This window comes from Callorhinus ursinus, unplaced genomic scaffold (genome assembly GCF_003265705.2).
Source record: "Callorhinus ursinus isolate GAN/ISIS: 27379988/994484 unplaced genomic scaffold, GSC_fseal_2.0 scaffold12, whole genome shotgun sequence".
Taxonomy (NCBI): Eukaryota; Metazoa; Chordata; class Mammalia; order Carnivora; family Otariidae; genus Callorhinus; species Callorhinus ursinus.
In genome coordinates this window covers 5,898,917-5,925,976 of record NW_027397074.1, presented here as the reverse complement: position 1 = coordinate 5,925,976, position 27,060 = coordinate 5,898,917, and the positions used below count along the sequence as shown (strand labels likewise).

The 27,060-nt window shown below is 39.4% G+C and overlaps 2 protein-coding genes across 11 annotated transcripts in view; one reads left to right on the top strand and one right to left on the bottom strand.

Moving 5' to 3' along the window:
• CCDC146 (coiled-coil domain containing 146) overlaps positions 1-25,939 on the bottom strand; it is a 123,804-nt gene extending 97,865 nt beyond the window's left edge. The window contains exons 1-2 of one of the 3 annotated variants that reach the window (XM_073898702.1): positions 25,807-25,939; positions 4,922-5,091 (exon numbers count right to left, since the gene is read on the bottom strand). In XM_073898702.1, the coding sequence (XP_073754803.1) occupies positions 4,922-5,080 (159 nt within the window). In that variant the 5' untranslated portion in view covers positions 5,081-5,091; positions 25,807-25,939. Of the gene's footprint in view, positions 1-4,921; positions 5,092-10,750; positions 10,855-25,806 lie in introns of those variants that run through there. The other 2 variants (XM_025872770.2, XM_073898703.1) reach the window with 2 other exon arrangements.
• A 277-nt stretch (positions 25,940-26,216) lies between these two features.
• The window catches only part of FAM185A (family with sequence similarity 185 member A), a 69,353-nt gene continuing 68,509 nt past the window's right edge, over positions 26,217-27,060 (top strand). For all 8 annotated transcript variants that reach the window (XR_012380182.1, XM_073898709.1, XM_025872769.2 and 5 more), the window contains exon 1: positions 26,217-26,908. Coding sequence is in view for 7 of the 8 variants with exons in the window: in XM_073898709.1 (XP_073754810.1) it covers positions 26,458-26,908 (451 nt within the window). In the remaining variant the exon portion in view is untranslated. The remainder of the gene's footprint in view (positions 26,909-27,060) is intronic.

The following is a 27,060-nucleotide window of genomic DNA, read 5'->3' as shown; positions in this document are numbered from 1 at the left end:
ATCCACACGACTTGAACACCCCCACACTCTACTCTTACAGAATTTCGTATTCTATATGGACGCACACTTCTACTTCCTCAGTGTTTCCCTCCAATGTTCACATTGCCCCCTCGTGCCTCCCAAATGCTCCCATGCTACCTTCCCTCTTCACAGGCCAAAGACATAACTACGACTGGCACAAGAATTATTTTCAAGAAATGAAGAGAAGGAAGGTTCTTGGTGAAAAACAAAAAGCCAAAAGGCTTAGGCAAATAATTGCATGTTTTGATTTTGGCCCTTGGCATTAAAACAAGAATGACTTTCTGGCTTCCAAGTCTTGGAAAAAACTTCAACATCTGACACATTGACATTTGACACCTGAGGTCACACTTACAAATCAGTGGTACTTTACATAACAATGTACAGACAGAAAGAGGAATCCTAACTTGGGGAATACCATGAAAGCTATAACTTGTGTTAAGCCTGGGTGTGCCACAGCATCTAGTAAGATGCTTTGAACAGAGAGACACACAAACTATTTGTTGAAAAAATGATTTTTTAATGCTAAATATTTACTGCTTGCCTCTGTGCAAGGTCTTGAGCCAGGTGCCGCCTAGGATACAAATAAAATAACACATAGTGCTTGCCACTGTATTGGACAACAAGAGTTATATATGGCCCTCAGAGTGTATGTTGGTATAATCTTTTTGGAAAGCTATTTGAAGTTATCTGCTAAAGCTGAATATAAACCTAGACTATGAGACAGTAACCCCACTCCTAGGTATACACCCAAAATAAATGAATTCATAAGTATAAGGCATGCACAAGAATGATCATGGAACTTTGTTCATAGTCATCCCAAAGAGGAAACAACCCCAATCTCTTAACAGAATAGAATGGACAAGCTAATTATGGCATATTTACATTTAAGAACGCTATACAGCAGTAAAAAAGAATGAACTACGGCCACACACAATGCAAGGATGAATTTCAAGGACAAAATGGTGAGCCAAAGAAGCCAGACACAAAGAAACACATACTGTATGATTCCCTCGGTATGATATCTAAAAAGAGGCAAAGCTTATGTGTAGTCATAGATCAGAATAGTGGTTAACTTTGGTGGGGGCAATGACCAGGAAGAGTCGCAAGGGACACCTCTGGGTTGTAGGAAACATATCTTGATCTGAGTGGGAATGTGGCAAGAATGGAGAACAGACAAATTGAAAAGAGATATTTATCTGTCAAACTAACAGAGAGCACACAGGAGGAGAATTAGGATTGGGAAAAAGAAGGATGAGTTTGGTTCTGAACATGTCGGTTATAGGGATATGTGAACATTCACCAAGCTACACACTATTTGTGAGCATCACTGTACATATGTTAGATAACAAAAAATATTTTTTGATAACAAAAAATTTTCAAATAAAAATAAAATTGAGCACCATCAAATTTTAATAAGACAAGAAAAATCTATGGAGCGTCAGGCTTCATAGGTAGGCAGCAATGGCAGAGTTGGGGAGCAGATGTCCAGCATTAAACCACACAGTCCACTGCTGGGAACCTTGTGGCTTAGTTCCCAAGCACCACTTGGAACAAATTATCCCAAAGTGTGAATTAATACAGTGTAGTTCCTGCCCTGTTAGGTCTTATTGATTAATACAATCATTAATCATCGATTAATTAATGATTAATCTCATTGGTTAATACAATACAATTAATACATCACAGTGTCAGTGGGGAATTCTAAATTTTCCATGCAAAGTATTATATGAAAAGAAGATATTCAATAAATCTCTGTTAATGACCAGTAACAGGTGATAGGTATAGCCTACAAATGCTCAAATAGTTGAGAGGTGGTAGGAAACACCGGCAAAATTTCTCCAAGGACATGGGAATTGAGCCAGACTCTAAAAGGTGAAGAACAGATGCAGGGGTTGCAAAGTATGGCCTCTACAAGTATTTGGTTTGATTTCTTTTAGTGTGAATGGCACAGTCTTTCAAGATGCAATGGGACCAGGAGTATTTCTGGACAGCCATAACCTTGCATCATGCTTTGTGAGTATGTGCCAGTTTCCTAGGCATCTGAATGTGGGAGAGTCCCTGCGAAGGAGTACACCATAACCAGAAGATCATGAGAGGCTAAGTGAATTATTAGATGCCACACGTGGTTTGGACCCAAATCACACAGTGCTATGAACACCATACTGACCGTATTCTACAGGCAATGTTAAATGAGACCATGCCATCCGTGTTTTGGTAGTGTGGGCCAATTGCGTGACTAGCATTGATAACAATAAATGCTGTAAGCGGCTTCTGGCTCTTTCAATGTGATGCCAAGCATCTGGACCTTTGGAAGTGGATTTCTGACTGCTTTCTTTCAGTTGCCGTCTGAACTCTTGCTATTCTGCAAATATAGCTTCTGTTCGGATAACCGAAGGAAGGACGCTTATATAAAGTGGGTCACGAACGTTGTTAAGACTCATAAATCTGAGAGGAATGTTGAAAGAATTAGTAAATAAAGCTATAGATGCCAACAGAAACAATTTCAGTGGTGTTTCTTATGGAAATAAAGTTGTTTGACACCAAGAATCATTCTGCAAGACGATTGGCCTGAGGAACTGTCATGCAGAATTACTGGTTTCATTACTGATGTAATTTTACACTACTCAAAAGGGTAGATAAGACCATTCTTTGACACTATAGTCTAAGGTATCCACCTTCTCAGGGGCTAGTCATACCCAATGATTAATAACTACAATTTATGCATACATGTACCCTGAGAGATTCTTGAGATAGTTAATAAATTGCTACATTGAACATCAATATGCAGGAGAAGTTGTCCTAGGTTCACCTTTGTCTTTACAAAACAAACCTTCCATGCTTCTTTATCTATGCCTTAAAAAACTTGGCTATAATTTTTATTATTAGCGTAACTTTTAGTAGAAATGAACTCTAGCCTTATTTTTTATTTGATAGAATTGTTAAGGGTAGTGGTATAAAAGTAGAAATTCTATCACAAAAAGTTGAATATACAATGGATTTTAGCAGAAATAGAGAACCCTGGTTACTTAAAAATATGAAGACTAAAGATGTGGATTCATGGTTTTAAATATATAAATATAGATAAAGAAATAGATATAAATTTGTGGATAAATACACGCGTGCATCTGTTGCCTAGCTCTGTCTGCTGAGAGGACTTAGAAGCAACGACAGACTAGTAGCTATGAGCATACCCAGCATTGAGGTCTAAGTTTGCAAATACATCATTCTCCACTAAAAGGAACCAGGGATCCTTTGGGAAATTTTGAGAATTCCAAGGTTGGAGCAAAGAAAATGCAAGAAGAGTCTGGAAAACATTCTTATGACAGAAAGTAAATAATTACACAAAGAATCATAGGGTCATGTCAAAAGGACAAGTGAGTTTTCTTGAAGGGGTGTACAATGGCCAAATCAGGGAAAATTGAGACATCAAAACAAATAATGACGGTAATGGATTATAACCCATTGAAAAGAATAAGAACTCATAGGGAGAGATGATAGATAGATAGATAGATAGATAGATAGATAGATAGATAGATAGATAGGAAAAAGGTAGACAGAACTAAAGAAAAGAAGGTTCTTCCTTACAGTAGGAAGCCAACTAATAAATGTAGAAGGAATAATGGAATTAGACAATCATCATTTGGCAATCATCATAATAAGAACCGATTTGGGCAAGTATCATCAAGAATGTAAAACTAGTAGGTGAAAATCTTAGGAGGAATAGGATACTTAAATCTCAGTCTCAGAGTATCTCCCCATAGGTGCTTATTAATTTCAAACGAAAAATAACAACTGTACAGAGGAGGAAACTGTGAAAGTCACTGCCTTGACCAACTGATCAAAATTCACACCACCAGTAACAGGACAAGTTGCTATCTTGTGTTCCTGACATGATGTTTGTATATATAAAATAAAAACTCAACAGCAGTGGCAGCAATTGTTTCAAATATTTACACCAACAAGGTATTTGGGTGGGGATTTGGCTTTGCTTCTTGGTTTTGAATGAACTCTGGTTTTGTTCTAAGACTTTTTAAGCTTATTCTAATTTTTATTTTTTTTAAAGATTTATTTATTTCAGAGACAGAGAGCAGAGGAGGGGCAGAGGGAGAGGCAGAGAATCCCAAGCCGACTCTCCACTGAGTGTGACCCAAGGCGGGGCTCGATCCCATGACCCTGAGATCATGACCAGAGCCAAAACCAAGAGTTGTACACTCAACTGACTGAGCTACCCAGGAGCCCCTAAGCTTATTTTTATTATGACTATCAACTTACTTAGAGGTTTTATTCAGTTACATTCAGTTATATTTGCACAAAGTTAATAGTCCAGTATAGTTCTCAAGCATGACAAGGTAACAGTTGCATTATGTAGTCAGTTATTATTTAAAAAAGAAACTCTCCTCATATATGGGCATTTCCTAAATGTTCATCTTAGTTTTTTTAAAAATTAGACAATAAGACAAAAATCAGACAAACATCATATTTCCTTGTTTTTGCTTCTCTGCTAATACAAAGCAGTATATTTCAATGCTCTACTGCTCTAACGATCAAGATCTTTTATCTTCATTTTATGGAAGTAAATGTAGTATATTCAAGAATGAAAGAAATTTGCTCTTTTATTTCATTTATCCACCTATGGAATGTACTTAAATGACCACATACATGCAAATATTTATTATGCTATGAAAGTGTCAGAACTTACACTACTACGTTAGTACAGGATTGTATGATAAGACTTTGGAAGAGAAGGTGGGGACTATTTTATTTTAAAGTGCTCCAAACTGTGTGTATTGCCTACAGGTTACATGTGATAAGTCATTTTGATAATAATATTAGCTTCATCTGATTTTTAAGTTGATTATGATTCAGGTCTGAGTATAGTAATACGTAGAGAGAAACCTACCTCTTGCAGACAAATGAAAGCTGGAGTTGTAGATAAATCAACACATCGCTCATCTTGGATATATATTGTGGGTGCTACAGCACAAATGGGGTCCTCCTGAGCCTTTTCATCTTTCTCCTCTTCCTCTTCTTGTTCTGTGTCTGTGGTACTGTCTTCCATTTTTCACAATTCTAAAATAAAATCATTCCAGATTCAGCTATTTATGGAAATCTTCACACATAAAGTAAAATTAGTGGAAAATAATGAAAGCAAGCAAAGGTCAGCTGGGGTAAGCTATTCTCCAGTGAAGTTATAGGTCAGTACACTTAGCTATAGATAAATTATAATAAAGACCTCTTTGTTACAAAGATACTCTCCACTGCTACACTCAAATCAATAATTCTAATTTTAAAAAGTAGGCAATTGTGGCATTAATTGGGAAAAAAGTTATATAAGCTTCACGAGAGCAGAAACCCCATTTTGTTTATTGAGCATTATAGTTAACACTCAATTACTATTCATTGATTGGGTAAATAAACATAACATTCACCCTTAAAATATAACACAAAATAATTCAAATTTTTTTTTGGAAACTAAAAACCAACACCCTGCTATGGCCAACACTGCCTGAAGCATGCACCTGTGCACCAGTCCAACAGTTTACTTGCTCGATACCTATTTTTTTTGCTGTGGCCACAGCTCAGGCCTATGCTTGTATGTTCTGCCTTGCCACCTCACCTATATCTGCTGCCTATGTGCATGCTTAATTGTCCCGTCAGACTTCACTTACAAAACATCAGCTCAAGAATAAAATTAAGGATACCAGGATGGTGACCCTACAGCATTAAACCAACCTCAGGCCTTTGTGAGAGTGGGTCCTTGTATGACTGCACAAGTCAACGTAGCCAGCCTATGTGCTGCCCATTGATTTGCTCACATATTCAAGTGGACCCAGAGCAATTTCTAAAAGGACCTGTCTTGGCCAGCAAGGTCTCTCCTGGCCCATTTTGGTGGCATTGGGATCGTTGCTCTTCTAAGAGATCTGGTAAGAAGACCCAATTGCATTAAAAAAAAAAAAAAGCCATCCTAATCTGCTATTTTGATCTCTTGACACATGTGAATCTGCACTTAACAGAAGGGTAAACATGCACTTTTCTCTTGCCAGAGAAGATAACTCCAACTGTCATAAATTAAAGGTCCGGATCTTCTGTTGAACATCTATCATCTCTCATGTCTATCTTATCAGATTAGCTGCTCCCTGATGATGGGATCCCCATTCTTTTAATATGGAAAGCATGTTCTGTAATATGAATCTGGAAGGCATGCTAGGCTCTGGCTCCTAAATTTATTTGTCAAGTGGCCACAGGCATGCCATTTATTCATTAAGTTTCTTTTCCTCCTCTCTAAAATGGGAGTCACAGTAACTAATTTTTCTGTTTCATACAGACACAAATTAAATGGGATCACACCTGTGGACTTACAGCTTCCATTCTGCTATCTCTAATTTTCAAACATAGACATAAATTACACGTACGCTTGTTTTCCTCTTCCTGCTGCAAAAATACTTCATAGGTGGTAGCATGTACTTCCATCAGGAGGCACTAAATGTCTGGTTGTCTTTTGTTTTGTTTTGTTTTTTGTTTTGGCTTCATTTGGTTGTCTTTCTTCATGTGGGATTAATAGCCATTGATATCATTTGGACTCCCACTCCCTTAATACCCGCATATTTTTTTCAGTGCCATAAAGCAGTGTTTTAAAAGAATCTGTTGTTATCAAGGCATCACCACACTTCGATTTTGGCAATTGATCACAGTTTATCATTTAAATCTTCAAGGAGCTGAAAAGGTTTGATTACATATGTAGACTTGTTTGTGTTTATAAGCTAAAATATGTCGGTTCAACCATTTCATGGATGAAAACCTGTTAATGACTATCCCAGAAAAACATTTCCCTCTGAACATTAGACCATACCTGTTAATGTTAGCTTTTCCTTAAAGAAATATTTCAAATATAAACAAAAATAACAGAATGGCATAATGAATCCTCAAGTATCCATCCACCGCTTTCAATAAATAACAATTCATGGACAATTTTGTTATATCGGAACCCTTCCACCCACCCCTCCACTCTCCGTATAATTTTGAAGAAAACCCACACACATAGACTTAATAATATACCCCGAGGAACTCAGGAATACCATACAGGATAACCCTCACGCCATTGCACACCTGCACGCCCCTCCTTTGCGTGGATGTGCCACAAACTAGTCAAACAACCCCCAAATTATAAACACGTGGAATGTTGCCAGTTTTCTGCTATCGCAGCTTTGCAAAGTATAGTACACATATTTATTTAAAAATATATTTTAAAGGCTCTTGGGATTTGTATAATGGAGATGGCATTAGCTTTCAAAACTTAATTTCAGGCCATCTTGTCAAAGCACTGCTTCCCTAGGCAACAAAAGAAGGGCACTGTGCTGAATTTGTACAGATTCCTCGATCTGCTGAGGTTTTTCAGTCTCCAGGACCTTGAAAACATTCCAAATATTTTCAATCAGGTAAACATTATACACAGGGAAGTAACGAAAAGACACTATAACAGAGTTCGGATAGACATTATCAGACAAACTTTGACCTTCAGAAAAGAAAGGGAGAGTGAGTAGGAAAGTAAGAAAATACACTAGAGACAAATGCAAAAGTCTCATGTGAACTTAAACCTAAGACACTAATTAATCTAATTAAGTAACAGTTTGGAAAGAGCTTCAGGAGATCGCAAAGTTTAACAGATTAAACAAATATTCAAGGGGTCATTAAGGTAGGATTGCAAAGCCTATTATATCAATATCGCCGTGCTCCAGGCAATAGGATTGACAGCTATTAATAAAAAAAAAAACAGAATAAGATATATTCTCAGTCTACATAATATAAACAAGAGAATATTTATAAAATATCTAAATTTCCGGTATAGGAAGAACATAGCTATCAAGTATAGTAATTCTAGAGATGTGTATCTCCATAATGCTAAGTCAATTGTTTTATGAGGAGCAATAATTTACAAAGAGGCAAGCAATTTACAATATAAAGAGAAATCAAGGCAGGGAATAACTAGCTCTATATCATACAAGGTAAGGTAAAATAAACCTAAATAAAAAGCAATGTTGTCATACCAACATTGAGATAAGCCTTTAAAAGCAGCCTGTGGCCTGGAATTTAGATTTATTTATTTATTTTTTTTTTTTGGCATTGAGGAGTTATCTGAACTTGTAGAGGTGTTGGTGATAATGAGAGGAATGTTTTGGAAGGGGTGTGAATTTGAAGGCAAGGAGACAATTTAGTGGCTGTGAGTCAGCTCCCTCTGCTATGCGCAGGAGACAGATTCATTGGTGAGCAAAACCAGACCAGGTGTCTGGCCTCAGGGGCGCTCACAGGCTGGTGAGCAAGATAGAAATTAATCAGAGAATCACAGAGATAAAATGTAAAAATAAATATAACTGGAACAGGTGCGATGAAAGCGTGGACCACAGAAGCAGGGTTACCATGCATGACATATTTCCAGTAGGCAGGATTCCCGTAGCAAATGCCACAGTGAAGCAGCCCTATTGGAAGGTTAGATGCTAAGGATCTGAGCCCAGGCCACACCGTGCTATGCTGTAGGAGTCCGAAGAAGAGAGGACACGGTTTTATGAGGCTTTCTAGAAGGGAGAGGACATGTATGGAGATATCACACAGAAAAGCAAAAGGCTAGTGGAGGAGAAAGGGAGGTAAATAAAAGCTTTAGTCCTATTCCATATGACCACGGAGCTTCTTTATCATTTACACTTTGTTTCGGGGTTAAAAGTAAAGCCAAAATAGGAAGCTTCACAAAGAATAATTAAGCAATAAACATTGCAGGGTATGCCTTGTGTTGTAAGACAAACCACCACTTCCTCTTCTCAAAGGCCAAAGAAGTGATCATCATTTTGTGTTTTGATTTTGAACTCTTAAGGAAATTTTTCTTGACAGTTACAAGGAGCGCGTGCAAAAACTAAATGGTCCGTGCACCAGAGAATAGGACAGATACACAAATGATGATGACCTTTTGAAGATAAAAGGGCAACGCTTGCTTCAAGAAAGATGTAGCAGGAAACCACGCTTTCGATATTACTTGCCACTGAACCAGCACAAGTTCTGCTCATTTGAGAATAGCAGGGTATCATGTAAAGTCAAAAATGATATGGTCCCACACCATTCTTTTTCATAAGTTAGCTCTTCTATCTGCCCTGGAAACATGACCACATGCTCCCTCCCCCAGCAGCCCATTGCTATGGGTGAGTTACGGGACTATTTCTACAGTAACTCAGAGCTGGACCTGTTGGAGGAAGGGAGACATCTGGGACAACTGTTTTGTTTGTTTCAGTTTCCTATACTTATTTAAAAACATAAAAATGTCAAAATGAGGTCTCAAAAATTGTGGTATATTTGAAGTTATATGACAAGTGCCTCTCATTCCTGTCAGTGTATCTCTGTGATTATATGCATATTCTCTTTTTTTAAGATAAGATTAAAAGTCAGCATTGAAGGCCTTTTCTGAAAGGCCTCTGGTCCACGTATCACAGGCTCAGAATATTCAGCAGCGGATCCCACATGCAGCCTACAGTTGCCTCAGATCCACTTAATCCAACAACATCATCACCAGATACTACCAGTTTGGGAGTCCTAAATGCAACAATCATTGCACTTATTCATGTGTAGATCTTTTATTCACGTACAATTACATAATACCCATTGTTATTATACAAACGTGATTAGACTTGAAACATTTTTTTTAAAGATATAGATACAGACTTCAGGTCCTGTTTTTAAGAAGGGGGGTAGAAAAGCTTTGTCATTCAAAACAAACCTAACAAATCAAACCACAACTTCTTTCTGTTCCTAAAAAAATGAAAAGAAAAAATAAAAAAAAAAAAACCTCTCTCTCTCAAAAAATCAAACCAAACCAAACCAAAAACCCTGTAAAAAAACTCCAGTCTGGGACAGAAAAAATAAAACCATTGCAGTTCAGTATGTACAGATAAAATTTGCCTCATAACTGAAGTGTTAAAGTAACAATGTGGGTTAAAAACATACATACACAGACATAAAAGAAAACTCTTGAGAGGAAGCTCCAAGTGCATATCTAGCCTTAAAGTAAAGGTTCACAGTATTAGTTAAATCTTAAATTATATGCATACGTAACCAATGAGGAGCCTGTTCACTGCCCGCGAGTGCAGAGAACCAAAGACTGTCATAAGATAAGCTCCCTCCTTGGGAGGGAAGGAAGCTGAGAGAGCTCTAGGCCTCCTCCCAACTCATTTCACTGTCCTTTTGCCTCCCGCTGCATACTACCCTCCAGCATCAAACACAGACCCAAGAAAAGTTATTCTCTTTCTCTTTAAAACTTATTTTTTCGTTTTTCTCAGAAACCCACACAGTCGAACTGAGCTCCATATTACTCACTTCTGAATGGGTATAACATATAGGGTCATGATGGGAAGACCACCCACTTGGATGACTGTCATAGAAACAGACGTGATTCTTGTCTCTAACATAGGCTCCTGGTGGCCCTCATCAGCAGGTGGGCACTCCTGCCCAGTGGTCGTTCACCCTCTGCACTTAGTAATAGCATTTATATAGCCCTTCACGGTTTAAATGAAGCTTTCCTTCATACTATTTCACTTTATTCTTACAACAACCATGTCCATAACTATTATTATCTCCATTTTACAGACAAGGAAATTGAAGGTCAGAGAATATAAATGATGTGCCCAAGATCACACAGCAATAAGTGGCAGGATTTATTCAAACTCAGGTCCACTGGCTCCAAGTCCCTTACCCTTTATACCATATAGGACTCTTGCTGTGGCCTTGATAAAACCCTTTCCTCTTAGCCTCCAATAATGGAAAGCAGGATCAAGGATACAGCAGGTTAAAGGAATTTGACTTCTGTCACTGCAAAGGTGTAAAGCTAAGACCCCTTTAGCAAAGAGCAGGCCAATATGATGTAAGACACTTCTATGTAGAACAGTGATCATTAGGCGGTCCATGAGGTGGTAAGACTGAGCTGTGCAAAACAATGGGCTATAGAACTTGTTGCTATAGTTACAAACCAAAGGAAAGCTTTCACATACACAAAGTGTGGCAAGAAGCACTGGTCTTATATCTGCAATAATTTACAGTCATTCTACAAGTCCAGTCAGGCTTCAGAAATTCAAAGGATGCCTGAGAGGCCCTATCAGTTCCCTTACTGGTTACCAAATAATTTGGTAGTGAGCAGAAACAGTTCCAAATCCTGTGGGAGGTTTGGAATGCTCAAATAGGTCTGAAGTTGACAGTCTTCCAGAAGGTCCGCAAAGCAGAGATTCTATATGTTTGCGTGCGATCTGGAATCTTCACATTGCAGGCCATTCCTTACTTTTGCTACAAAAATGTGCATGTTTTTGAAATTCTTCTGTCACCTTTGCTTAAATTTTTAAAAACATACCTGAAATCCTATTCATAGCATTACAATACTAGTCTGTGTGTCCTGTCTAATTAGGTCATTGCCTTGCAAACCTGCTCTTTAATTTACGCCTTTCCTCTTCCCCATATGCTAGTCAGTAGGAATTGTGAGTCTAGACGGGTCTGTTTCCTCGGAAAGGAGCTTCATGTAGATGGGCTATCGCTGCTGCCTCCCAAATGCAACAGCCCTGGCTTCTCCCTTACTCATCACCGTGGTGGTCGTTGTCTTCCTCCTCCTCTTCCTGTTATTTCATCTAAGACTAGGATTAGTGACTTTAACTTAGTCTCCCAGGATGACAGCATGGGGTAATGGAAATGAGTACTTTGAAGTTCATCAGTTCAGGCTCGAATCTCATTTCTCCCCTTCCTGTGTGACCTTGGGCAAGATGTGCAACCTCTAAGTGGAGAGTTAGTTCCTCAACTGCAAGATGATTTATGGGTTGTTGGGAAGATTAAATGGAACAAAAACTCAGCCCAGACCCAGCATGTAGTCCTCAATAAATGTTAGCTCCCTCCCACCACTGTCTGTTGTTTTGTTTTGTTTTGTTTTGTTTTGTTTTCATGTGAAATACGCCTTAAATGATTTTGACAGGGATCAAATAAACAGAGGTCAGCCTGGGACTGGATCAAATGGTTTAGGAAACTATAGGTTGGGTCTCCTCTAGCATGAATTTGTCCCAGAATACATCCTTAGGATCTGGTGTGAGAGTCCTGGTAAGCCTAACCTTCAAATCCCACTATGAGATGTTTTCATCTAGGGAAAGAAAGACTATGTAGGATACTGGGTACTGAGGAATATTTGTATTTGCCAAGTATTTGGGTCCTTGAAAGAATATGTGTCAACTCTTAGGGCAGGGCCAGCTTTAGACAATAAGTAGGCAAAGTTCCCTCTCCCATGTCTAGAAATTTCATAGCCTCCTCTCTTCATTGCCTAAGTACTTCCTGTTCTCAGGCTTCCCCTGAACCTAAGCAGATCTCCACTTCAGTCTTCCTTCCCTTGGGCAGCATCCCTTACTCAATTTCTTTCCTTCCTCTAAAAGCAAAGGTTCTTACATTCATTATAGGGTTAGAAGAATATTTACCAAGCCAATTTTTCCTACTTTACATCGTCAGAGGAAGTTAAAAATAAAAATAAACAACAACCAAAAAAAAAAAAAAAAACCCTCTCTGAGCTGGGGAGCCAGGAGAGTTGGCACGGGCCCCTGAGGCATCCTGTCTGCCCAGGACAAGACTCAGGAAATGAAATAGTGGAACTCAGACATTCAAGAACATCGGAGAGATACTGTGCCCCTTCTCACAGGTGAGAGGTGGGGGAAGTGGCAAGGCTCCACACCATCACTGATCCTACCCCTGCATGTGCTGAAGCACTAGGCAGAGAAGGCCCGAGACAGTACACAAAGTGGCATGGGACAGATACTGAGGGCTGGCTGAGTGTGCTACATCCCAAGCGCCCTTGACATTGTGATGAAAGACAGGGCTTCAGAAAGCTTTGCGGCCCATACAACTGAGAACCAGATGGGGATGCAGGATTCTCAGGAGATGCTAGCAAGGAGACCCAAGTGTGAGACCCAGGTGGATGCACATCTCAAGAGGAAACAGCATGGTCAGACACCAACCACTGACCAACCATCCTGAAGCCATAATGCTACCTAATAACACTGAACTTGGGTCTCACACCTAAGAGGAAGAGAGAAAAAGATGAATTAAGTGGGGTTCTTTTAGTCAGCTTTATGGAGATATGATTTATGTACAATAAAACTCACAATTTTAAGAGTACAATTTGATGAGTTTCTACAAACATTGACAGTTGGGTAGTTACTGCCACAAACATTCCCGTTTGTAGAGAGCAAAATGGAGTCTCTCCTGTCAGGCAGGAGACTGGGTCAGGCAATGACGCAAGCAGTTAAAGTACTACAGCTAGGAGATATCACCGGGACCAACGTCAGCTGACGACACCCCAGAACTGATAACACGCAGAACCAGAGGAGGTCTGCAGAGATCCAAAACTGATGAAATCCCTTTAAACAGGGAAGGATTTTGGCAGCAAACTGTCAGACTCTGCAGACATGACCCCTCTACGTCTGACCACTTAAAAAAGGCAATTGCCGCGGATGGATCTCCAAACAGAACCGAGATCCTTCCCTGCTGGAACATCAGAAGCAATGAGTGCCAAGAGCTGACCCGGACCAGACGGAGGCCTCAGCTCAGCTGCACCCCCCAGACTGACATCATGTTTGGTTTGTTCACTTCTGGCCCTCTTCTGTTATCTTGTTTGTTGTGTGGCTTGTCTTCGGTCCTGCTTTGTGTGTCATGTAAGGAGCCAAGTTTAATCACATGGGGAAATGTCATTGAGTTTGGAATCTTGAGCCTGCTTTATAATTGTGATTTAACTTTGCTTTATGATTGAATAGAGCTGACATTGTGGAAAGACACAGCTCGTGTGTGCGCCTTCCTAGAGTGCTCATGACACCATTGCTCCAAAAGTTTCCTTTGTGTGCCTTTACAATCCGTGCCCCCTCCTATCCCCCCATGCCCCCTCCTATCCCCCCATGCCTGCCATCCCAGGCACCTTGTAACATCTAGTTTTGCCTTTTCCAGTATTTTAGGGAAATAGAATCATAGATTTTTTTGGCTTCTATAATTTAGCAACTTTTCTGAGGTTTATCTACATTGCTGTGGACATCAATATTTCATTCCTTTTACTGCCGAGTGGTATCACACTGTACAAATACACCACAATTTATTTGCCGTTTCACCAGTTGATAGACATTTGACTTGTTACTCGTGTTTGGCTATTATGAATAAAGTTGCTATAAACATTTGAATGTAAGTATGTATGAATGTATGTTTTCATTTTTTGTGGGTAAATATCTAGGAATGGAATTACTGGTCATAAGGTAAGTATATGTTTAATTCTATACAAAACTGTCAAATTGTTTTCCAAAGTGGCTGTACCATTTTGTATTCCCACCAGGAACAAGTGGACACCAAGTTTCCCACTGATCCATGTCCTTATACACTTGATACTGTCAGTAGTTTTAGTTTTAGCCATTCTGGTAGCTGTGTAGCGGCATCTAATTTTAATTTTTAATATGTGGTTTTAATTCGCATTTCCATAATGACTTATTGATGTGGAACATCTTTTTTTTAATAATTTTGTATTGTTATGTTAATCACCATATCACCACCAATCATTAGTTTTTGATGTAGTGGTCCATGATTCATTGTTTGTGCATAACACCCAGTGCTCCACGCAGAATGTGCCCTCTTTAATACCCATCACCAGGCTAACCCATCCCCCCACCCCCCTCCCCTCTAGAACCCTCAGTTTGTTTTTCAAAGTCCATCGTCTCTAATGGTTCATCTCCCCCTCCGACTTACTCCCCTTCATTCTTCCCCTCCTGCTATCTTCTTCTTCTTTTTTTTTTCTTAACATATATTGCATTATTTGTTTCAGAAGTACAGATCCATGATTCATCAGTCTTGTACAATTCACAGTGCTCACCATAGCACATACCCTCCCCAATGTCTATCACCCAGCCACCCAATCCCTCCCACCCCCCACCACTCCAGCAACCCTCAGTTTGTTTCCTGAGATTAAGAATGCCTCATATCAGTGAGGCCATAGGATACATGTCTTTCTCTGATTGACTTATTTCACTCAGCATAACACCCTCCAGTTCCATCCATGTCGTTGCAAATGGCAAGATCTCATTCCTTTTGATGGCTGCATAATATTCCATCGTGTATATATACCACGTCTTCTTTATCCATTCATCTGTTGATGGACATCTTGGCTCTTTCCACAGTTTAGCTATTGTGGACATTGCTGCTATAAACATTGGGGTGCACGTACCCCTGCGGATCCCTACATTTGTGTCTTTGGGGTAAATACCCAGTAGTGCAATTGCTGGGTCATACGGTAGCTCTATTTTCAACTGTTTGAGGAACCTCCATACTGTTTTCCAGAGTGGTTGCACCAGCTTGCATTCCCACCAACAGTGTAGGAGGGTTCCCCTTTCTCCACATCCCCGCCAACATCTGTCGTTTCCTGACTTGTTAATTTTAGCCATTCTGACGGGTGTGAGGTGGTATCTCATGGAGGTTTTGATTTGGATTTCCCTGATGCCGAGCAATGTTGAGCACTTTTTCATGTGTCTGTTGGCCATTTGGATGTCTTCTTTGGAAAAATGTCTGTTCATGTCTTCTGCCCATTTCTTGATTGGATTATTTGTTCTTTGGGTGTTGAGTTTGATAAGTTCTTCATAGATTTTGGATACTAGCCCTTTATCTGATATGTCATTTGCAAATATTTTCTCCCATTCTGTCGGTTGTCTTTTGGTTTTGTTGACTCTTTCTTTTGCTATGCAAAAGCTTTTTATCTTGATGAAATCCCAATAGTTCATTTTTGCCCTGGCTTCCCTTGCCTTTGGCGATGTTTCTAGGAAGAAGTTGCTGTGGCTGAGGTTGAAGAGGTTGCTGCCTGTGTTCTCCTTTAGGATTTTGATGGACTCCTGTCTCACGGTCAGGTCTTTCAACCATTTGGAGTCTATTTTTGTGTGTGGTGTAAGGAAATGGTCCAGTTTCATTCTTCTGCAGGTGGCTGTCCAATTTTCCCAACACCATTTGTTGAAGAGACTGTCTTTTTTCCATTGGACATTCTTTCCTGCTTTGTCAAAGATGAGTTGACCATAGAGTTGAGGGTCCATTTCTGGGCTCTCTATTCTGTTGATGTGGAACATCTTTTTATGGGCTTAAATGCCATTTGCATATCTTCTTAGATGAAGTGTCTATTTACTATGTTTTTGCCCAGTAAAAAAATCAGGTTCTTTTGTTCCCTATTAATGTTGTAAGCATTCTTTGTGTCTTCAGGATACAAGCCCTTTATTAATATGTTTTGTAGATATTTTCTCTCAGTCTCTCCCAATCTCTTCATTTTCTTAGCATTGTCTTTTTGAAGAGCGAAATTTTTTAATTTTGAGGAAATCCAGTGTATCATTTTTTTCTTTTATGGTTCACGTTTTGTATCTTAAGAAATCTTTGCCAAACTCAAGGTCACAAGATTTTCCCCTATATTTTCTTCTAGAACTTTGAGAATTTTAGCTCTCCTACTTGCATCTTTTATCGTTTTCAAGTTTTTGTGTGTGGTGTGAAGTAAGGGTTGATATTCTTTGCGGGGAGGGGCATATGGATATCTAGTTGTTCAGCATGATTTGTTAGGAAAAATATCCTCTTCCCATTGAATTATCATGGCACCTTTTTCAAAAATCAAGTAGCCAAATATATGTTCGTCTATTTCTATGTTCTCTATTCTGTTTCATTGATTTATGTCTATTCTTATACCAATATAACATTATATTGATTATTGTAGCCCTGCAGTTAAGTCTTAAAATGAGGTAGTATAAATCCTCACACTTAGTTCTTTTCTCAAAATTGTTTTGGCTCCACTATGTACTTTTATTTCCATATATATTTTAGAAGCAACTTGTCAATTTCTATTTTTAAAAAAGCCTGTAGCAATTTTGACTGAGCAATGAATCAATACATTAGTGTGGGGTGATATGCCACTTAACGTTGAGTCTTATTTTCCTTGAATATGGTTTTGTAAATGATATTATTTTTAAATTTCAATTTCCAAATGCCATTGTTAGTCCTTAGAAATAAAATTGTTTTTTGTCATTGACCTTGTATCCTGTAACCTTGTGAAACATTTTTATTACTTCAGTAGTTTTGCACAATATTCCTTAGAATTTTCTATTTACATGATCATGCTGTCTACAAATAAACACAATTTTCCTTCTTTCTTTCCAATGTAAATTCCTCTTATTTCTTTTTATTGCCTTGTTACACTATGTAGGACCTCCAGTACAATGCAGAACAAAAGTAGTGAGAGTGAACATTCTCACTTTGTTCCACATCTTAATAGGGAAAGATTTCAGTCTTTTATAGTTAAGTATGGTATTAAGTGTAAGTTTCCATAGATGGCTGTACGAGGTGGAGGAAGTTTCTTTCTATTCCAAGTTTATGGAGAGTTTATAATAGGAATGGGTATTGAATTTTGCTAATTTTTTTTAATCTATTGAGATGATCATGTTTTTCAACAAATGATGCTGGACAACTGGACATCTTTATGTAAAAGAATGCACCTCAAACCATACCCTGCATCATTTACAAAAAGTAAGTTGAAATGAGGGATATACCTGAATGTAAAATCTAAAAGTAAAAGACGTTCAGAAGAAAACATAGGAGAAAATATTCACAACCTTGGTTTGGAAAAAGTTTTTTTGTTTTTGTTTTGTTTTAGATTGGACACAAAACCACAAATCATAAAACAAAAAAATAGATAAACTGGACTTTTTCAAAATCTACAAGATCTCTTTGGAAGACAGTATTGGGAAACTGAAAACAAAAGTCACAGATGGGAAGAAAATACATGCAAACAATGTATCTGCCACAAGACTGGTATTAAGAAATCATGAAGAAATCTCATAGCTTAATAATAGGAAATCAAAGAGGCCAATTTAAAAAATGGGCAAAAGGGACGCCTGGGTGGCTCAGTCGGTTAAGTGTCTGCCTTCAGCTCAGGTCATGATCCCAGGGTCGTGGGATCGAGCCCTGGATCAGGCTCCTTGCTTTGCAGGAAGCCTGCTTCTCCCTCCCCCACTCCCCCTGCTTGTTTTCCTTCTCTCGCTATGTCTCTCTGTCAAATAAATAAATAAAATCTTAAAAAAAAAAAGTGACAATACCAAGTGTTGGTGAGGATGTGGAGTAACTGGAACTCTCACATATTGCTAGTGAGAATGCAAAAATTGTACAGCACTCCTTTTGAAAACAGTTTACTTATATCTTATAAAGTTAAACATACATTTGCCAGATGACCCAGCCATTCATTCATATGTATTTATTCAAGGAAAATGAGGATATATATCTATTAAAAAACTGTACACAAATGTTTATATTGGTTTTATTAATATTCACCCCAAACTGGAAACAACCCAAATATCAATGTAAGGATGTAAAAACAGATTGTGGTACATTCATACAATGGAAAGCAACTCAGAAATAAAAACAAACTATTGACACATACAACAATGTGGGTGAATCTCAAATACATTATATTAAGTCAAAAGGCTATGTACTATATGATTCCATTTATAGGAGTTCCTGGAAAAGGCAAAAGTGTTGGGACAGCTAACAGATCAATTGTTTGCCAGGGGCTGGGTGCTGGGAGAGGAGTGACTACAAAGTGGTATGAGGGAATTTTTGTCAATGATGGAAAAGTTCTACATCTTGATTGTCATGATGGCTACATCACTGTATACATTTGCCAAAATTCATAGAACTGTCCACCCAAAAAGGGTGAATTTGGGTGAAAATTATACTTTGGTAACTTTAAAACAAAGCAAAGCAAACAAAAGGAACTAAACTTACACAAAGTGTGAAAACTGTAGACTATCAAAACAAAGAAAAAAAAAATTCTAAAAAGAGCCAGAAAGAAAAGGCAGTTTCTCTACAAAGGCACTAAATTAGACAGATAGAAGACTTAGACTTCTCATTAGCAAAAACTGTACTCCTTTAAAGTACTGAGAGACAGTAACTCTCAACTAGTTATTTAAGGGTAAGGGCAAAATACAGACCTGTACCTCTGAAACAAGTAATACATTATATGTTAAAAAAAAAAAAAAGAGGGGCATCTGGGTGGCTCAGATGGTTAAGCATCTGCCTTCGGCTCGGGTCGTGATCCCAGAGTCCTGGGATCGAGTCCCACATCAGGCTCCCTGCTCCTTGGGAGCCTGCTTCTCCCTCTGCCTCTCTCTCTCTGTCTCTCATGAATAAATAAATAAAATCTTTAAAAAAAAAAAAAGAAGATAGTAGGAAGGGAGAAATGAAGGGGGGGAAATCGGAGGGGGAGACAAACCATGAGAGACTATGGACTCTGAGAAACAAACTGAGGGTTCTAGAGGGGAAGGGGGTGGGGGGATGTGTTAGCCTGGTGATGGGTATTAAAGAGGGCACGTTCTGTGTGGAGCACTGGGTGTTACACACAAACAATGAACCATGGAACACTACATCAAAAACTAATGATGTAATGTATGGTGATTAACATAATAAAATAAAATAAATTAAAAAAAAGAGTAAGGGCAAAATAAAGACATTTACAGACAAAGTCTGAAGAAATAACTCAGAGACTCATTGAATATATATAAAGGTATACTTCAGTAAAAACAAAACCAAATCTAGAAGGAAAGAGGTGAGCAAATAAGTTGGTAAATTTGCTAAATCTAAATGAGCACAAAATATAAAAAACAATAATAGGGGTGCAAGCGTGGCTTAGATGGTTAATTGATTGACTCTTGATTTTGGCTCAGGTCATGATCTCAGGGTTGTGAGATCAAGCCCCACGCTGGACTCTGTGCTGAGCATGGAGTCTGCTTATGATTCTCTCTCCCTCTGCCCCTGTCCCCCACTCACGCACTCTCTCTCAAAAAAAAAAAAATAATAATAACAACTACTTGTGTGACTTCAAAAACAAGGTGGAACTAAAATATACAAGGCAATAAATGACATGGAAGACTGAAGGGAGAAGACTGATGTTAAAGAATTTCATTGTTCAAGAGGAGGAGGAAGATATTGATTGATTAGGCTTCGCTTCGGCTAAGTCAAGTGAGTATGCCAAAAATTCAAGGATGATGATTAGAAGAAAAGAAATAGCCTTCCAAATTATATTGAGGAAAAGGTGAATAAAGAAAAACATATAGACCAAATTAATGGAGAAAAAAGAGAACCCCTCCCCAAAAAAGCAAAAAGGCAAGATTAATAGAAAACACAAAATAGAATACATATAAATGTAAAAGTAATTACAAAAAATGTAAGTGAATTAATTTACCTGTTGAGACAGATTCTCAAATTGGTTTTAAAGTATCCTGCTGTATTCTCGGGACACCTGGGTGGCTCAGTCGTTAAGCATCTGCCTTTGGCTCAGGTCATGATCCCAGCGTCCTGGGATCAAGCCCCGCATCGGGCTCCCTGCTCCGCGGGAAGCCTGCTTCTCCCTCTCCTACTCCCCCTGCTTGTGTTCCCTCTCTCACTGTGTCTCTCTCTGTCAAATAAATAAATAAAATCTTTAAAAAAAAAGTGATCCTTTAAAAAAAATAAAAATAAAGTATCCTGCTGTATTCTGTTTATAAGACACAAGTCCCAAATATGTCACAAGCTTGAAGTAAAAAGATGAAAATATTATTAGAGAAAAATATATATCAAGTCAGAAAGCAATACTAGAGATAAAGAGGGTCATTATTTAACGACAAAAAGGAAGTTTATCAGGAAGCAATATTAATCTTGAACCTATACATAACTAACAGCATAGCCTCAAAATATATAAAATGTAAATGGAATTTCCATTCAATGCTACTACTATGTGAATGGTTGAAACAAAATTGCTACCTTGTAGAAATAGAATCAAGCATTAGCATATACAAGAACGCTTTTCTAAAGTTAGCTTTTAAAATTTTTCTATTATGAATAAACTCTGGTTGCTCTGTGTATCTAAACACACAAATACATATTGCTTTAACATACAAAGTACTCGAGAATATGTGTAACATAGGCAACTTCTCAAAGTGCTTAGAATGGGGAAATTTGACCGCATTAAGTCACAAAGACTTTCCTGTACATCATGGGCATGGAAACAAATAATCAAATCTGTCCACATGTCAATGATGATTTTAAAGGAGGCTACCTACATATTCATTAAATACTACTTAGTACTGTCAGTTATTAGATTATTGAGTTTATTAAGATTTCATAACAAGAATAAAAGTCTAAGATATATTTATTGTAAAAGTTTATAATTGAGAAAGTTGGCAAATTCCTTGGGCTTTCCACACCTAAGCTGAATTTCAGGTTTGTTACATTTTGCTGAAAACTCTCTCATGCCCTCTGCTGTCCATTTATTGAATATCAATTATTAAATAAAGTAAAATCTTCATGGGTATTTACATTTAGATAGTAAGAAATCATCCACCTATTTCATTATTTAAGTTAGTTTTAGGAAACAGGATATTTTAAGAAGTGCTTTTAAAACTTTTAAATTATAAATATGTGTTTATTATTGAAAACACACAAAAAATGAAATAATTCATTATCTCACTAATTGGAGATAACCATTGTTACCAAGTAGGAATTGTTTCTATGGAATATATTTTAAAATAGAATTTTAGGGCGCCTGGGTGGCTCAGTTGGTTAAGCGTCTGCCTTCAGCTCAGGTCATGATCCCAGTGTCCTGGGATCAAGTCCTGCATCAGGCTCCCTGCTCAGCCCCTTCCCCCTCTACCCCTTCCCCCCCACTTGTGTTCTCTCTCTCTCAAATAAATAAATAAAATCTTAAATACAATTGTATTTTAAAATTATTATTATTGTTATTACTATTATTACAGAATTGGGATCATACTAAACATACAATTTGGCATTCTACTCTTTTCACTTAATATTACTGTGAGATACTAGAAAAAAAAATATTGATCTCTCCTTGGCTCCTGGCACAGGGCTCCTGAAACACTTGTAATTTCTGGGTGTGATAGGAATGTCTTTTGTTCTAATGAGGTGACTTTGGGTGGGCTCTTAGATGGTTCCTGGATGAGGGGGGGTCACTGGAGAGTACAAACCATGATAAGAAGGTTGGAATTTTCAGCCCTGCCCCCATTCTCCTAAGAAGAAAGAAGGGGTGAAAATGGAATTAATGATCCATCATGCCTACATGATGAAGCCTCCATAAAAATCCCAATAGTATGGGGTTTGTAGAGCTTCTATGTAGGCAAATAAATCCACACAAGGAGGGAGACACACCCCAACTCCAGGGAGACTCCTGTTGTCAGGACTATCCCAGACCTCACTCTGTATCTCTCTTCATTTGGCTATTCATCTGTATCCTTCAACTTATCTTTTAATAAACTGGTAAACATGTTTCCCTGAGTTCTGAGAACCACTTTGGCAAGTTCATCAAAACCGTGAAGGGGGTTGTGGAAACCTCTGATTTGTAGCCAAACCAGACAGAAGTTGTGGGTAACCTAGGGACCTATTACTTGTAATTGGCATCTCAAGTGGGTGGGAGAAGTCTTGTGGAGCTGAGCTCTTAACCTGTGGGATCTGACACTATTTGCAGGTATGTAGTGTCAGAATTGAGTTAAACTGTAGAACACCCTGCTGGTGTCTTGGAAAATTGCTTGTTGTGGGGAAAACCCCCAGACATGTGGTAGCCAGAAGTATCAGGAGAAGTGTGAGTGTGGTAATAGTGTGAGAGTAAAGGAAAAACACACAGAAGGAGAATTGGATGATTTTCCTTTACAATTATATTATGGAAGTGCTCCCACATCATTGAATAGTCTTCAAAATATAATTTTTGAATTGCTGCATAATATTCCAGACGTATACTGATTTATGTAACATCCTACTCTTTTGAACATTTAAGTTGCTTCATTACTTTAGTATCATAAGTAACTCTATAAAACAAAATTCCTTGCATGTAAGTTTTTTTGAATGTCCCTAATTTATGCTTACATTAAATCCCCAAAAGTACAATTTTCAAGTCATGGATACACATATTTTTAAAGTGCTGTATGCATACTGCTGAAATGAACTCTGGAAAGTTTATAATAACTTACACTCCCACTAGCAGTACATGTTCATGACCATAGGAATGTTGTTGTTGTTTTTTTTTTCAACTGAAGATGTAAAAGTACCATACAAGTAAACTCTAAGGGGGAAAAGTTGTATATGATTCTCCATTCATTTGATGAATAATTATTATTTTTCAAAGGTATCAGGAGGATAGAGGACCTTTTAGTAGAGTGGGAAGAGGGCCAGACCCTCTAATTGTTTAATTTTAATCTTTCTGAATTTGTTTCCTCATCTATAATGTGAGGATAATATGTGCTCTGCTAAATTGAGTGTTTTATGAGGATACTATAAGATGACACATATGAACATGCTTTGAAAACTAATGTCATACAGATGGGAGGGAATATTTTTATTAGTCATCATTGACATGTGGACAGATTTGATACATAAGTCATGTATCAATAAAAGAGTATTTTTAAAGTATCAATAACTTTTTAATATCCTATATTCTTATATCAATCATTTTCTCCATTTTCAAATTCATGTAATCAGAAAAGTAGTATTCCAGTCAATTTTTTTTAATTTTGTTTGAAAATAATCAAACAATGATTTTGCCACAGAGACAATTATGGTTCACTTGCCAATTCCATGAACTTGGTTTGTCTCAAAAAAGGAAATATTACCACAGAAACAAAATAATCTGCTAGGTATTCCTATTTAATCTAAAAATATTTGGCATGTGTACAACAAATGTGAGTGCATTCTCAACTTGCATAAACCAATGTCTTTTTCAAATTTTTTCAACATTATCCTTGTGGGTTTTCATTAAAAAGACACTTTGAAGATCAGTCTGAATAATTATGACCAAATGAAACACAAACTCAAGGACAGAGCTAATATTCAGTGGGAATTTGGTGAACCTAAAAACTAGCACTTACCATGAGCCTTCACTAGGAGGGAGAATAAGGAGAGAGAAAAAAATAGGAGGACAGAAAAGAGGAAAGGATAACTTATGAAAACACTGAATTTTAAAAAAGATAATGGCTAGTGGAGAACCCTGTGGCTTGGGCCCACGAGGACTTTAGCCCAGTCCATCAGGATTTTAGTCCATCTCTCTATCACTATACCTCCCAGTAATTCCAGTTATTGCACTTTTGCCAAAGGCTTCAGTTTTTTTTCCTCCAAGATTTATATATTTGTATAAGAGAGAGAGAGAGAGCAGGGGGAGGGGCAGAGGGAGAGAATCTTTAAGCAGACTCCTTGCTGATCAGGGAGCGCAGGGCGGCCTGGATCTCAAGGCCCAGGAGATCATGACCTAAGCAAAACCGTCAGACACTCAACCGACTGAACGCCCCCCTGGACACGCCAACAAGGGCTTCAGTTTTTTAAGACACTCAGTTTCAGCACTTGCATTTTATTTAATGCCATTGTTTGCAGTTTGTCTTTACTAAAGAACTTATGGAGTAATGGGGAGGAAGAGAAAGGGGCACAGAAAGGGAGAGATATGCAGGGAAGCAGGAAATCATTTTTAAATTGTCTGCAGAATAATAAAAGGTAAAAAAGACCAAAGAGTCAGTTAGTGCAATCCTTCTTCATCTTAAAGCTGAAAAAACAGATTCAGGTGACCCAGAGAGTCAGGAAAATAACCAGTGTCATGCTCTTCCCATTCCATTGACTCATTTTTCCTTATTTTAGCCCTAAAACTGGGGATCATTTGTAGTCAAAGAGGTCAATGCTGCTGTCAACACAAGTCCTGATCCTTCAGATATTTCTTGGTTACTAAGAATCAGTGCTATCCCTAAAATAAAAATACAGTAATATACACTACAATTTTGTAGCCTCTGCATCACGTTCACATCCATTACCTCATTTGATCCTTGCAAAAACTCTTTAAGGCAAAACAAGGAAAGCATTATTGACCTCATTTTAAGGGAAAGCAATTAAAACCCTGAGTCGTTCAATGACTGGCTTAAGATCAGTTAGGATCAGGAGTGAGGCAGGACTCTAATGCTATTCCTATACCTGGTATCAAAGAGGGAGTTCCACCAAAAAACACCAGCCTGGGTGGCTTAGTTGGTTAAGCGTCTGGCTTGGGCTCAGGTCATGATCCCAGAGTCCTGGAATCGAGCCCCACGTAGGGAATCTCTGCTCAGAAGGGAGCCTGCTTCTCCTTCTCCCTCTGCCTGCTGCTCCCCCTGCTTATGCTCCCTCCCTCTCTTTCAAATAAATAAATAAAATCTTAAAAAAAAAAGAATTAACCACCCCCCCCCCAACCAATCTGGCTTTTTACTCTTGCTGAGGGATTTTCCATACCAGGGTATCCTGCACCAGTTTAGTGAAGTTTGTACCTAACCACCACTCTAGTTTGGATCTAACCACAAACTCTAGTTTGCATCTAGTTCTCACCTTTTTTTAAATAAAGATTTTATTTAGGGCGCCTGGGTGGCTCAGATGGTAAGCATCTGCCTTCGGCTCAGGTCATGATCCCAGGGTCCTGGGACAGAGTCCCGCATCGGGCTCCCTGCTCCTTGGGAGCCGGCTTCTCTCTCTCTGTGTCTCTCATGAATAAATAAATAAAATCTTTATTTTTAAAGATTTTATTTATTTATTTAGAGAGAGAGAGCAGTAGCAGGAGAAGGAGCAGATGGAGAAGGAGATTCCCCGCTGAGCAGGGAGTCCGAGGTAGAACTCGATTCCAGGACCCTGGGATCATGACCTGAGTCGAAGGCAGAGGCTTAACCGACTGAGCCACCCAGGCGCCCCCCTAGTTCTCACCTTTTAAAAGCCCAGTTTCTTACCCCTTAACTTGGTCCTGATCCTTATTTAGGTTCCTATTTTTCTCGGTGATTAGGCTCTCCAGGGTCTCACTCCAAAACTCCACCCTCTCCAAAGAAGTCGCGTCCTCGGTATCCAAGGAAACCACGCAGTCCTGCCCACCTTGCTCCTTCCGCGCTTTCCATTGGCCAGTTGGATTCCCAAGTAGGTTCCACCTCCCTTCCCAAGTCCTCCAATGGCTAATGGGCTTCAGGCAAAGAGCGCGCGTCTTCTGAGTTCGGGTAACACCTGTTCTTACTACCCTTTCTACCCTGCGCATTGCCTCTTGGGATATGTAGTTTCCAAACTTCCCGGAGCCCACGACCTTTCGTCCCCGTTAGAACTACCTATCCCATGCGCCTTTGCGAAAGGGGCGGGCGCGGGCGAGGAGTCCAGGTCCGAGGGGATACTTACAGCTTTGAAATGCCAACTTGCCGTGGAGGCGTGCGCGGCTGCGGTTTAAGTTGCCGAAGAAAGTGAGCAGTTTTGCTTCAGCAAATCTTCGCAAACGTCTCCCTTTTGACTTGAGCCGGTGCCGTGGTCAAATAGACTGGCCGTGGCGAGACTGGCCTACAGCTGAGGTGATTTGGGGGAGCGCGAGAGGGGCGCGCCATGTTCCCCCCCAGCTCGGGCTGGGGGTTCGGCTGCCTCCGGCTCAACCAGCTCCGAGTTGGGGCCGGCGGAGCTGCCCGGCCCTGGGCGTGTCGGGCTGGCCCGGCCCGGCGGTACCGCTCTGGTGGAGGCGAGCGCCAGCCCGGGTCCGAGCCCGCGGTCTCTCCGCCAGGCCTCGCGCACCAGACTCTGAAGGAGTGGGCGCTGCTGGTGAGCCCCTTCGGTCGGCTGCGGGCGCGGCTTCCGTGTCATTTGGCCGTAAAGCCCCTGGACCCCCTCACCTACCCAGACGGCGACCGCGTGCTGGTCGCTGTGAGAGCAGCGGAGGGCGGGGCACGGGACCTGGCGGGCCTGCAGGTGAAGTACGACGAGGCGCTGAAGGAGGTAGCCATCGTGTGCGACACCATCGACCCCCAGGCGTCCGTGGAGGTGAACGCGCCCCTGAAGTTTGGCAAGTGAAGTGAAAACGGGTTTGGGTCCCAGGGCACAGCCAGCGAACTTCTGAAATTAAGCAGATGTGCACTTTTAATTGGTGCCTTTGGATCCGACTTTCTAACCTAATTTAGTTGCCCCCCGCCTCGGAACCTGCTTCTTTTTTTTTTT